The sequence below is a fragment of the Ailuropoda melanoleuca genome, chromosome 13 (genome assembly GCF_002007445.2).
Source record: "Ailuropoda melanoleuca isolate Jingjing chromosome 13, ASM200744v2, whole genome shotgun sequence".
In the NCBI taxonomy this organism is placed as follows: Eukaryota; Metazoa; Chordata; class Mammalia; order Carnivora; family Ursidae; genus Ailuropoda; species Ailuropoda melanoleuca.
In genome coordinates, this window is record NC_048230.1 from 4,807,543 (window position 1) to 4,821,155 (window position 13,613).

At 43.9% G+C, this 13,613-nt stretch overlaps 2 protein-coding genes and 1 long non-coding RNA gene across 6 annotated transcripts in view; 2 read left to right on the forward strand and 1 right to left on the reverse strand.

Moving 5' to 3' along the window:
- KIAA0100 (KIAA0100 ortholog) overlaps window positions 1-631 on the forward strand; it is a 27,839-nt gene extending 27,208 nt beyond the window's left edge. For all 3 annotated transcript variants that reach the window (XM_034640261.1, XM_034640264.1, XM_034640265.1), the window contains one exon: window positions 411-631. In XM_034640261.1, the coding sequence (XP_034496152.1) occupies window positions 411-593 (183 nt within the window). In that variant the 3' untranslated portion in view covers window positions 594-631. The remainder of the gene's footprint in view (window positions 1-410) is intronic.
- The window catches only part of LOC117795455, a 17,285-nt gene extending 3,690 nt beyond the window's left edge, over window positions 1-13,595 (reverse strand). The window contains exons 1-2 of one of the 2 annotated variants that reach the window (XR_004619483.1): window positions 13,272-13,595; window positions 12,823-12,999 (exon numbers count right to left, since the gene is read on the reverse strand). This is a non-coding gene — a long non-coding RNA (uncharacterized LOC117795455). The remainder of the gene's footprint in view (window positions 1-12,822; window positions 13,000-13,271) is intronic. The other variant, XR_004619482.1, reaches the window with a different exon arrangement.
- RSKR (ribosomal protein S6 kinase related) lies at window positions 1,619-6,264 on the forward strand. Its single transcript, XM_034640273.1, has 12 exons — window positions 1,619-1,675; window positions 2,032-2,277; window positions 2,370-2,453; window positions 2,569-2,637; window positions 3,015-3,084; window positions 3,317-3,421; window positions 3,602-3,642; window positions 3,890-3,917; window positions 4,028-4,117; window positions 4,202-4,290; window positions 4,413-4,523; window positions 4,958-6,264. The coding sequence occupies exons 1-12, from the start codon at window positions 1,619-1,621 to the stop codon at window positions 5,177-5,179; spliced, it is 1,212 nt and encodes a 403-aa protein (XP_034496164.1). The 3' UTR covers window positions 5,180-6,264.
- Window positions 13,596-13,613: the final 18 nt, after the last annotated feature.

The window sequence follows — 13,613 nt, forward strand, 5'->3', positions numbered from 1 at the left end:
GGCTGTTTGGTTAGCAGGGGCTGGCAAACAGATCCTGTGCTCAGGTGCATTTCCATGTAGGACATAGGTAGGACAAGTACCTTGGGGATGGGCAGCTGAATGAAGTGAGCATCTTCTGTCCCTACCCTCTCCATGACTTTGGTCAGATGATTAAATTAGATGTTTACTGAGTATTTCATATATGTTAACAGCTGATTTTTAGGAAACTGTGGGCTGACATAACTTCAGGTTCAGAATGGGTTCTAATTAGACTGTAAGCTTCTTGAAAGCAGAGATCATTTTATAATTTGAATTGCCCCACTGTGCCTGCATGTAAGCTTAATAAATATTTATTGACTTGGTTCACATTGATTTATTCTGCCTGTACCACTAATATTTACCTTCCCTTTTACTCCTCTCTAACCTATCAGGTAATCAAAGAGAAGCTAAGGCTGAAGCCTGCAACAGGGTCTGAGGTCCGGGGAAAGCTAGAAACTAAATCAGACCTCAACATGCAACAGCAGGAAGAGGAGGAGAAAGCCCGGCTCCTCATCGGCTTAAGTGCGGGCAACAAGAACCCTGGCAAGAAGTCCATCTTTGGCAGGCGCAAGTGATCCAGCATCCAAGAGTGGCTTCAGTACAGGATCTGACTCTGGCTCAGGCCCCAGGGACTTGTGGGGTGGGAGGCACTTCCCTTTACCTATCAGGATTTGTGGGGGGTCAGGAGCCCACAGGGTACTGTGGAGAGGCACTGCTCTTTTAGCAGCTGGCCTGTTCCCTGCAGAATATGGTGGATAATAATGCTGAGTTCTACCTCGCACTGATCAGCAGGCCAAGGGCCAGAGAGGCATCAAGAGAGCAAGACCCAGGGAATGGGCCTGGGATCAGGATCTGGTTCCACTGGAGCCAACTGAAAGGGTGGGAGGGACAGTTCTGATCAAGTGTGATAAATTTTTATAGACTTATATATAAATATATACATATATATTTCTAAGTGTAACTGCTCTCCCTCTGTGCTAGAAAGTTGCGGGGAGGAGCCGATCTCCTGTTCCTCATTCCACTGCCTTGTATGAGAGGTATTAGGGTTCCGGGGGGAAATCAGCCCTTCTCAGTCTGTGCCAGGTTCACTTGGGAAGATGGCAATAGGTGCCAGGGCTAGCCATGGGTTCCCTTGGGGTATGCCCTGGAGAATGGTGAGAAAATGACTTAAATAGAAAAAATATATATTTTAAATTTGATTTTTTTTTTTTTTTGGTGTGTTAAGTGCATGGGTTTCCACCTGTGTCCCTCCCTTCCCATCAACCATCAACCTAAGACATATCCTCTAGCTACCACTCTAATGAGGATGGCCTCTTCCCTCCTCTGTGAAACTATATCACAGATGCTTCCCAGCTCTGGTTTGACATTGGCCTCCTAATAGGTCTCTGCACATTTTAGTGCTGGCTGTGAGCCTATTCCTAACTGGGATGGGGGGGATAGGATATGGGGATAAGAGTGGGGTTTGGCTGCATCAACTTGCATCTCTAGTCATGAATAGCAAGGAAGAGGCGGAGCTTATGTAATGTAGCATCAGGGGCAGGAATTGCTTATGTAACTGGGACAGCAGGTTTAGCAGGAGGAGAGGAGGCAGAGGCTTTGGATGGGAACAGTGAGCTGTCGGCAGGGGCAACATGCCCCAGTGGCTGCTTCTCACAAGGTAGGCGGTGGGGCTCTGGCAGCCTGTTTAGGGGAGGTAAAGGGGGCATGGGCTTAAGGCCTGGGAACTGACTGGTGAGGAGAATGTTAGTGAAAATATCCCAACCCTGTACCAAGAGGCTCAGGCTGAATCTCTGATGCCTCAAGGGGAAAATGTCCAAATACTGCTCTCCTAGAGGATTTGAATCATGTTCAGGAAATCTAGGCCTTGGCCCAAAGCAAGGGTAATGGCAATTTTGCCTGGTGCTCAAAAACATATCCCTAAGGTTACAATTTGAGGATATGTCTTCTAAGATAGGCAGAACTTGTAATGCTTTAAGGGTAGAAGTTTAGAGTGGCTCCCTTGGTTCTCAGCAGGGTGGCAACATCCGGGGTCCCTGGGTCCGAGGCTGGAAGAGCCTCTGGTCAGGTGTGGGGACTACCAGGTCAGGTGTGGAAGAGCTGTGGGGACTACGGGGGCATCAGTGCCTACACCAGGAGCCCTTGGAGCCGGCCCCATTGCTAATAGAGAAGCCTCTGTCTGAGTGGCCAGTGCCTCAGTTCGTCAACCTTTTTCTGCCGGAGTTTCCCATTAGGCCCCTTAGGGGGCATCACCAGCTGAAGGTAGGTCAGTCCCTGGAAGGGGTCTCAGTCTTGGGGAGACATCTAGGAATGGCCAGAGTTTCAATTGTGCTATTCTCTATTTCTCTGTACAGATTTTAGGCCTTGTGGCTAAAGGCTCCTTCGGAACGGTCTTCAAGGTGCTAGATTGTGGCCAGAAAGCAGTATTTGCAGTGAAGGTAGGGACCTAGGCACTTCCACATCATTCTCTAGTCCCTGTCTCCAATCTTGGTTTCAGAAAGGTTTGGTAGGCATGAATAACCTGTAGGAGTCATTACTCCTCTCCTTTTATAGGTGGTGCCCAAGGTAAAGGTCCTACAGAGGGACATCCTGAGGCAGTGCAAAGAGGAGGTTAGCATCCAGGTATGCACAGACCCCAGGAGTGGATCCTAGGAAGAATTAAACCACAGGTGGAGAAAGTACCTTTCCTGTCCAACTGCCCTGCTCTTCCTGGTTCTGCCCCCTTCCTCTGCTTCAACCAAAGTGGATCCTGGGAAAAGTAGTTATCAGCTGTTAATTCTAGGTCCTTCCATGGAAATCTGTCCAGCATGTCCTAGTGTGTTCCCCAGTATCATGCTAGTTTGGGGATTATCAGGCAGGCAGTCCCTACTTAGTTCACATGAACTGAGAGGTGGGGCAGCAGCTCCTTTTCTTCGCAATCAGGTAAATCCTGACTTCTTGACTGCCTTGATCCTCAATGACCTTTTTCCTCCCTAACTTCCTGTTTTCTTCATTCCTAGCAACGGATCAACCATCCTTTTGTACACAGTTTGGGGGACAGCTGGCAGGGAAAACGGCACCTCTTCATTAGTGAGTGACTGGCCTTTCCTCATTCCCAAGAATCCTTCTCTTGTACTCCCCACCTGAGATTCCCCATCCCTTTGGCTTGTTCTCCCTTTGCCCTGTTTCCCTTCTCAAAGCACTTCTCTCTCCCAAAGGGAGAGGGAACAACAGGTGGCATCAGTTTGGGCAACAGGCCTGCAATGCCTTGAGCCCAGGCACAGTAACCACAAGTATTGCCTAGACTTCTGCTGCTTTGCAGTGTGCAGCTACTGCAGTACAGATCTGTACTCCTTGTGGTCCTCTGTTGGCTGCTTTGCTGAGGCCTCCATCCGCCTCTTTGCCGCTGAACTGGTTCTGGTGCTGTGTAAGTGAAACAAGAATGGTAATGGAAATGAGGGAAGAATTAAGAGGGAGGGGCAGAGAGAAGAGATTTGATACTAACTATGGAGGTCAAAGAACAGGGATAGGAATGGGATGGGAGCTACCAGGGAATCGGGAAAGACAGGAGAGCTTCAGCATGCCCCATGTTTGCTGTCATCCACAGGCTATCTCCATGATTTGGGCATCATCCATCGAGATGTGAAGGTAGAGTTAAGTGCTTTTTTCTTTGAAGTGGGCCTCAGTAAGAAGTTCCAACAGATCTAAGAAGGCAGTGGGGAGCTGAGAACAGCTGACCCTGGGGGCCTCATGAGTGCTAAGGATTTGGGCAAGGGCCATCAAAGCATAGGCCTGAATGCTGAATAGGGCATCTTCCTCAGCTGGGAGGTACACATGATGAAGGAGGGTTGAAAGGAAGAGGATGACTAATAACTTCTCACCTGTGATTTTTCAGATGGAGAATATCCTTCTGGATGAACGAGGTAAGTCCTTTTCTTTTCCTAGCCCCAGAATGAGAGGACCCTCAGTTTGGGAATAAGTCATGGCTGATGAGGGGAGGAACAGAATGGTGCTGTTGCCTTATCTTTCACAGGCCATCTGAAACTGACAGACTTTGGTCTGTCCCGCCACCTGCCCCAGGGAGCCCGCGCCTATACTATCTGTGGAACTCTTCAATACATGGGTGAGAGAGGGGCTAAAGTTGGTGGGTAAGCATTGGCAGAAATCTAGCCAATTGATGTCAGTAACAACTGTCTTTCAAATCTAGCCCCAGAGGTCCTGAGTGGAGGGCCTTACAACCATGCTGCTGATTGGTGGTCCTTGGGTGTCTTGCTTCTCTCCCTGGCAACTGGGAAGGTGAGAGAATGGTAGGGATGTTGGGCAAAGCTCCTCTCTTTGCCTGTAGTGGGAAGAAGACCTTAGGAAATCTTGCCTCGTTCCTATCAAGCAATGACACTGCTCCCCCCTCCCCAACTCAGTTCCCAGTGGCTGCAGAGAGAGATCATGTGGCCATGTTGGCAAGTGTGACCCACTATGATTCTGAGATCCCAGCTTCTCTTAACCAGGAGCTCTCACTCCTGCTCCATGAGGTAAGGGTGAACACTATTTTCCTTCTTGACTACCAAACCATTCATTCTCTCCTTTCCCTATCACTGAAGTGATATTTCTCCATTCCTGTAATAATCTGGCCGGGGTGGGGGTGTGCTCCAACTTGATCGAGTACCACTTCACCACTTGCCCTCTAACCAGCACTTTAAATTTCAGTTCTGAGTTTCTCATCCTTCAAATATCCTCCCCATCTATAACAGGTCACTTCTGAGAGAGAGAGGGCCAGTGCTACTCTCTTACCAATACAGCACCTTTATTCCCACCTTTGCCCCCAAATTAGCCTGTTTCTCTTTCAAATTCTCTCTAGGACTCTTCTTCCTGCCCTCCACAGCTTCATGAACTTCTCCTTTTCCAGCTTTTGTTTAGCCCCCTTCTTATCCCAGTCCCTCATCCTTCATGCTCTATTTGCCTTCAGCTCTTGTGCCAGAATCCCCTCCATCGTCTACGTTACTTGCATCACTTCCAGGTCCACCCTTTCTTTCGGGGTGTGGCCTTTGACCCAGAGCTCCTACGGAAGCAGCCAGTGAACTTTGTCATGGAGACAGAAGCTACCCAGCCCAGTTCATCGGAGTCCATGCTTTTCAAGGATTTTGACTGTAACCTGAAGTCCTGCCTGGTCCATCCCAGCCTTGCTTGAGCCCCTCTACTGTAGATTGGGGCCCATCTGGGAACCTGAGGATTTCCTCCACTGCCAACTCAGTATGACCACTTTTATGATCCAGTTTGTTTTTAATCTATAGCCTCTTACCATTCTGTTCTACTTGTTGGACCAGAGTTCAAATCTTGGGCATTCTGCTATTGGCAGCCACAATTGGCCCGATCCCTCCCCACCCCCTAATCAACATCTCAGATCAGAGTGTTGACCTTTTCCTTTGCTTCCTTTCTCCAATGCTCATACCCTGAAGCTTTCAGCCAGAGACTTATTCTGCTTTTCCTGTTCCTTGTCTCTCTGCCACATTTCCTTTCTTTCTTTTTATTTATTTATTGGAGTGGGGAGACGCAGAAGGAGACAGAATCTTAAGCAGGCTCCATGCCCAGTGCAGAGCCTGATACGGGGCTTAATCTCACAACCCTGAGATCATAATCTGAGTCAAAATAAGGAGTCGGATGCTTAACTGACTGAGCCACCCCAGGCACCCCTGCCATATTTGCTTTCTTGAGCAATAATGACACTTCATGGGGTCTCAAGGTGCTATTTATGTGTTTTTAATAGGCTTGTTTCTGGAAGCAGTATGAATGTTTTTCAAAGGTCTCATAAGCTGGCATTTTAACCCCTAAATATGCAGCTAAAACATACGATCTTGGGGCTCAGAGCCTGTCTGTAATAAATCTAATTTTTAAAAATTTCCAAAGTGAATCTAATAGCCGAATGTGAGGAACAGGAACCAAAACAAATGCGGGTTAAATGTCTTTTCTAGGGCTGATTGGTATAGCTATTGCATTATTTTTTCCAAAACAAAACCTCTTCAAAAGACAAGATTCTTAAACTGATCATTTCCCTAGATAGCCTAGAATTCAATTTCTGATGGGCCAACCAAGGGATTAAGAGGCATGATGTCAACCTTAAGATTTAAGGCTAGATGTACTTCAAGAACCTTTTCCTTTAGTAAGGAAAATCATCTGGATCTTAAATTTGTATATATTTCTGGCCTTTACTGACTTCTTTTCATTTTTCTTAAACTAACTTCTCAAAATTTTATTTATTTATTTATTTATTTATTTTTTTAAAAGATTTTATTTATTTATTTGACGGAGATAGAGACAGCCAGCGAGAGAGGGAACACAAGCAGGGGGAGTGGGAGAGGAAGAAGCAGGCTCATAGCAGAGGAGCTTGATGTGGGGCTCGATCCCATAACGCCAGGATCACGCCCTGAGCCAAAGGCAGATGCTTAACCGCTGTGCCACCCAGGCGCCCCTCAAAACTTTTTTTAAACAAAATAGTTTATGTATTTAAGTAATCTCTACACCCAATGTGGGGCTCAAACTCACAACCCCGAGATCAAGAGTCGCATGCTCTTCTGACTGAGCCAGCCATGGGCCCTTCAAAATCTTCATTTTTATTATTCTTCAGTTATATGTGATCTGTCTTTACAGACCAAAGAGAGTCTGGAACACCCTGTATACTTGTGTTTACTAATTCTGTTCCCTGGATTAAGCCAGATTTTCCCTGTACATAGCTGGCATTTTGGCCTCTGCAAAATTGCTTTTTCTGGATTGTACTTTGGCAATCTGTAGGAAAATCCCTATGAAATTTAATTGCTGTAGATATATTAAAGGGTATTCATTACAATTCATAATGTTCCATTTAAGTGTGCATGGGAGAAATTTCCTCTGGACCCAGCTGTGCTTTTCCTGAATTGCTGTTTGGTTTTTACCTTAAAGAGACTAAATATTCAGCAGACTGTATTTTTCTCTTCATATCAGTGCATGGCCACTTAGAGCCTAATTTGCAGTCCACTTCCAGCAAGTGTTTAGGACTTCATGTTGTATATTTTGTATGCTAGCCATATTCTTGGTTCCATCTTCATTTTCCACCTTTATTTTCTTTTTTCTGTTTTAATCTTTTTTCCTACTATAGTATCTGCAACTTTGTAAGCCTTTTTGGAACAAGGTTGGGATATAAATGAATAAATAAGTGTAACATTAATTCTTTTGATTATCTCATTTGTTTCCCTTTAGACACTTTTTTAGCTTTACTACATTTTTTTTTAAGTTGTAGTGACGAGAACTGCATATTGGATAAAACCCCTGAATACTAGAAATAGGAATTAATGGTTTCTAAAGAAGTTAAGAGTATTAGACTGGTACTTGGATCCACCAATAACTATCTCAGAGTCTTTACGTTAAGTTATTTTAACTTCTCTGGATCTTAGTTTCCTATATATAAAATGAAGGGGTTATAATCACTGGTTCTTGATTGTGGGGAATGGGCTTCAGAGTTCCGTGATGCTTTTTCAAAGGGCAGATGTAGATGATTTTATGATATTGTGTGTCTGGTCCAGTGTTAATTAATGTTCAGGTCACCTAACATTATATAGCCCCTCTGGTCACAGCAGCATATTGGGTTAAGGTCTTTTGGACATGGTTGACATGTCACTAGGGTCCCTTCCTTAGGTAATATTAGGTAGCTTTGGGACCATAATCATGTAAGTGTAGTTTGAATTATTTATCAAATGTGGACATTTTTAATGTACTCTATTCAGTCAGTGGGGCATTACAGCAGTGATTCTCAGGGTAGTGTGGAGGGGGTGACAGAAAATCAAAGTTTCAGAAAGTATAATTTGAAAAAGCACTGTCTTCACCCCCAGTTCTGATATGCTCATCCCTGGAAGACATTTTTTCCTGCCATCCTCCACCCCTATTTAGAATCACTGACCTATAATTAAAATACTTTTTAATTATTCACATGAAATTCACTTAAAAATATTTTTATATACAACCTGATATCATCGTTTAAGTTTGTGCTTTCTCATTACCTAGAAGAAATCAGATATACCTACCTATCAGTATGGATATTTTATGCTGTACTCCCCTCTATCTTTTCTAAGAATGTAAATGTAAGATTAGTCTTAACCCTAATCCTTATATTCTTCTAGAAAAGTGTCTTTGTAGTTCTACTCATTGTTTCTTACCTCTAAGTTTACCATATATCAGTGTGTTCATTTGTTCACTGATTTAACAAATTGGTAATCACAATTCCTTAGCTACTTCTTTAAATAGTCTTCAGTGTAAAAATCTTGTCAAAACTTTTTCAAAATAAAATCATATTCATTGCATTATTAATCCCCATCCAAGCTGAATTGTGTCTCCACTGCACTCCCCCTCCCTGTATTCATACGTTGAAGCCTAAACCCCAGTACTCCAGAATGTAACTGTATTTGAAGATAGTCTTTAAAGACATAATTAAGTTAAAATGAGGTCATATGGGTTGGCCCTAATCCAGTGATTGGTGTCCTTATAAAGAAGAAATTAGGACAGACACACAGAGGGAAGACCAAGTGAAGATATAGGGAGACAACAGCTATCTACAAACCAATGGGAAAGCCTCAGAAGAAACCAACTCTCTTGACACCTTGATCTCAGACTTCTAGCCTCCAGGATTGTGAGAAAATAAATTTTTGTTGTTTGTGCCACCCAGTCTGTGGTACTTTGTTATAGCAACTCTAGCAAACTAATACACTGCTGAGTTCTAATAGATTAATCAGGAATGATTATTTACTAAAAAGCATGCTACCTTATTCCCTATAATTTGGTTTTGCTTATATTCTGAGAACATATCATTATTTCCATGAGTTTTGCTGATTTATGGAGCCCCACTGATTAGCAGCTGTTACACTGCCTCCTTTGTTCAGTACTCCCATCATACACATCATACACACATACATCATTAATTGTAGCAGGGCTACTAATTCCACAGTTTCATCCTTGAGTTCACTTAGAACTGCCTGGTGCATTCTTCCTAGAGTTGCTGATTTGGGTTATGTATTTGGATTTTTACAAAATGAGTAATCTCTAATCCTAAAATTAAAAACTATAAGTGTTGGGGTACCTGGCTGGTGCAGTTGGTAGAGCATGCGACTCGATTTTGGGATTGTAAATTCGAGCCCCATATTAAGCATAGAGATTACTTAAAAAATAAAAGTACAAGTATTTTTAAATATTTGGACCCCTCCTTCATATCATGTACAAAACTTAAGTCCAGGGGCGCCTGGGTGGCACAGCGGTTAAGCATCTGCCTTCGGCTCAGGGCGTGATCCCAGCGTTATGGGATCGAGCCCCACATCAGGCTCCTCTGCTGTGAGCCTGCTTCTTCCTCTCCCACTCCCCCTGCTTGTGTTCCCTCTCTCGCTGGCTGTCTCTATCTCTGTCAAATAAATAAATAAAATCTTTAAAAAAAAAAAAAAACAAAAAACTTAAGTCCAGATACATTAAAGATTTTTTTTTAAAGATTTTATTCATTTATTAGAGAGAGAGCACAAGCAAGGGGAGAAGCAGGCAGAGGGAGAGGGAGAAGCAGGCTCCCCACTGAGCAAGGAGCCTGATGTGGGCCAGGACCCTGGCATCATGACCTGAGTGGAAGGCAGCCGCTTAACTGACAGAGCCACCCAGGTGCCCCAGATACATTAAGGATTTAAATGTGATCATCAAAACATTAAAAATTTTAGAAGAACATTTGGGAGATTAGATCTACAATCAAGGGATGGAGGATACACCTAAACCAAAACAGAAAATGAAAGCACTATAAAAGAAAAAACATTTACATAAAAATTTGAAGAATGAATGACTCAATCAAGATGGTCTTAAAAGACAAATAAAAAAAAAACTCGACCACATAAAAGTCTTATGTGGGGACATCTGGGCGGCTCAGTTGGTTACACGTCTGCCTTAGGCTGAGGTCATGATGCCAGGGTCCTGGGATTGAGTCCTGCATTGGGCTCCTTGCTCATAAGGGAGCCTGCTTCTCCCTCTGCCTGCTGCTCCCCCTACTTGTGCTCTCTCTCACTCATGCTCTCTCTCTCTGATAAATAAATAAAATCTTAAAAAATAAAAGTCTTATTTGTAGGGCCAAAGATACCACTAATAAGGTCAATGGACAAAAACAGAGCTAAAAAAAATTTGTATTGTGATGACAGATAGGGTCTATCACACAAAACTCGTACAAATTAGAACAGAGAAAAACCCTATTTTTTTTTTTTTTTAAAAGGGCAAGGAGGGGCGCCTGGGTGGCACAGCGGTTAAGCGTCTGCCTTTGGCTCAGGGCGTGATCCCNAAAAAAAAAAAAAACAAAAAACTTAAGTCCAGATACATTAAAGATTTTTTTTTAAAGATTTTATTCATTTATTAGAGAGAGAGCACAAGCAAGGGGAGAAGCAGGCAGAGGGAGAGGGAGAAGCAGGCTCCCCACTGAGCAAGGAGCCTGATGTGGGCCAGGACCCTGGCATCATGACCTGAGTGGAAGGCAGCCGCTTAACTGACAGAGCCACCCAGGTGCCCCAGATACATTAAGGGTTTAAATGTGATCATCAAAACATTAAAAATTTTAGAAGAACATTTGGGAGATTAGATCTACAATCAAGGGATGGAGGATACACCTAAACCAAAACAGAAAATGAAAGCACTATAAAAGAAAAAACATTTACATAAAAATTTGAAGAATGAATGACTCAATCAAGATGGTCTTAAAAGACAAATAAAAAAAAAACTCGACCACATAAAAGTCTTATGTGGGGACATCTGGGCGGCTCAGTTGGTTAAACGTCTGCCTTAGGCTGAGGTCATGATGCCAGGGTCCTGGGATTGAGTCCTGCATTGGGCTCCTTGCTCATAAGGGAGCCTGCTTCTCCCTCTGCCTGCTGCTCCCCCTACTTGTGCTCTCTCTCACTCATGCTCTCTCTCTCTGATAAATAAATAAAATCTTAAAAAATAAAAGTCTTATTTGTAGGGCCAAAGATACCACTAATAAGGTCAATGGACAAAAACAGAGCTAAAAAAAATTTGTATTGTGATGACAGATAGGGTCTATCACACAAAACTCGTACAAATTAGAACAGAGAAAAACCCTATTTTTTTTTTTTTTTAAAAGGGCAAGGAGGGGCGCCTGGGTGGCACAGCGGTTAAGCGTCTGCCTTTGGCTCAGGGCGTGATCCCGGCGTTCTGGGATCGAGCCCCACATCAGGCTCCTCCGCTATGAGCCTGCTTCTTCCTCCCACTCCCCCTGCTTGTGTTCCCTCTCTCTGGCTGTCTCTATCTCTGTCGAATAAATAAATAAAATCTTTAAAAAAAAAAAAGGGCAAGGAATATGAATTGATAAATCAATTAATTACATCTATATCAGCTGACGTAGAAGGGTCTATACAAGGGGAACCTGGCTGGTTCAGTTGGTAGAGCATGCCACTCCTGATCTTGGGGTTGTGAGTTCAAGCCCCATGCTGGGAGTAGAGTTTACTTAAAAAAGAGAGAGAGAGAAAAGTCTCTTACAAGACATTGAATGAGGAAGAAAAAATGCAGAAGTGTGAGAAATGATGCCATTTTTGTAAAGAACGCAATGCCTTCTTCCCCTCCGTGTGTGTGTGTGAGAGAGAGAATGTGAAAAAAATGGAGGGGAGAAAGGAGTAAGTACAAGTAGAGAAAAATAAAGACAGTAGCCCTCAATCCCAGAGACCCCATTCTATACATTAATTGGGGGGAGGAATGTGTGTAAAGAGACATACAGAATCTGTGTATGTATGCATATGTTTTTACAAAGGTGTACACACTATTGATTATCTCAGGCAGGTAGAATGGAGGGAGGAGGCTTTGCCTTTAATACATCTTTGCATTGCATTGTTTCACTTGCTATAACAGGCATCTGTTATTTTTACAATTTGCAAAACACCAAATTTAAGAATTGCAAAATGACACCAGCAAACATTCTGTTTATGTTACCTATTTAATGGTATTTTCCCACTCATCTACCTTTCCATATCCCTCCTGATTTGCTGCTGGAAGTACCATATCATTTTGGGTACTCATGTAGCTTCTGACATACCAACTGCAGCAAGGACTAAGCATTCTAATTCACACATTTCTATGATACAAGCTTTTACCAGTAGCACTTAGGTTTTTGTTTGTTTGTTTCTGCCACTTTCCACCCTTGTTTCATTTGCTGAATCTTTTTGATTGACCAGAAGTACATACACCTTGGGATGCCCTCTGCTGAGTCTTGGGAAACCCCAGGCTCAAGTTAGTGCTCTTACCTGGTCTTTCTCCCAGTTTTCCATTCAAGCAACTGTTATCCATAGTGCCTGCAGGCTGGGACTGTTAGGTTTCTAGGGCACTGCTGTCCCATAGAAGTACAATGTAAGCCCCATAAATCATTTTAAATTTGCTAGTAGCCACATTAAAAAGGTAAAAAGAAACAGGTGGAATTAATTTTAATGTATTTTACTTAACCTAATATACCTAAAATATAATTTCAACATGTAACCAATATTTAAAAAGTATTTTACATTCTTTTTTCCATACAAAGTCTTCGAAACCCAGTTTGTATTTTACACCTATAATACATCTCAATTTGGACTAGCCACAGTTGAAGTGCTCAGTAATCACATGTGGTAGTGGCTATAGTATCAGACCACAGGGTTCTACAGGAGCTCATCCCCTGAGAGCCCAACAGTTCATGACAGATTATAGTTCCTCCTCTTTGGATGATTTCCTTTTCCAAATTCATTAAGACTTCAGAGTGTAAATAAGGTACAATGACTGTTGCAATGAACACACTTTATCATAAACTCTACTTACCGTTAGGCTGTTTCCAAAAATCAAGTCCACCTTCAACAGCTAGATTTCCCACGGAGGGGATTCAAGCTCACAGGAGAATACAGTCCTGTAGTTGGTTGACGGTATGGGTTGAAATCTCGACACTCCCAGTTACCACCGGCGGGGCTCTGCCAATTTCATTAGGGTTCAGTTTCTTGTCTGCAAAAGGGTGGTATTTACAGCACCTACTTCACATGTCCTTAGGAGGATTAGAGGAGTTAATATAAATAAAGCACTTGGAACAGTGTCAGTTTCCTAATAAACGTTCAATACTGGTTAGCTGTCATTCCCGTACACTTGTAGCGGCCCTGAGGTAAGACCCAGGAAAACACGAGAAATTCCGAAGAGGCTAAATTCCAGCTCAGGCCACCCCCGACGCAGGGCTTACGCGCGCGGACCCACCAAGCCTCGTCCCAAAACGCTCCACTCACCTCTCCCCTCCACGCTCCCCCACCGGCTTTTTCCGGTCAAGGCTGAGGCGCCAGGTAACTAAAGCAAACCCGGGGAGACACCTGAGGCCAGGCAACCGAAACAACTTTTCTGTCCGACAGGGTGTGAGGATGGTCCCCTGGAAGCGGGAGGGACAGACTCCTTGACTCTCCAGCTACCTGGGTCCCCGCGCCGAGGTGAGGCCATAAAACCGGCCTGGTGCCTGGGGCGCCTCCAGCCGTCTAAGCCCCGTCCCGCGTAGGTTGTGGTGGGGGGCGTGGCGGGTGTCCGCCGGGCAAGCGAGCGCTGCCCGCGGGCGGGGGTGTGGGGGCGGGGGCCTACGA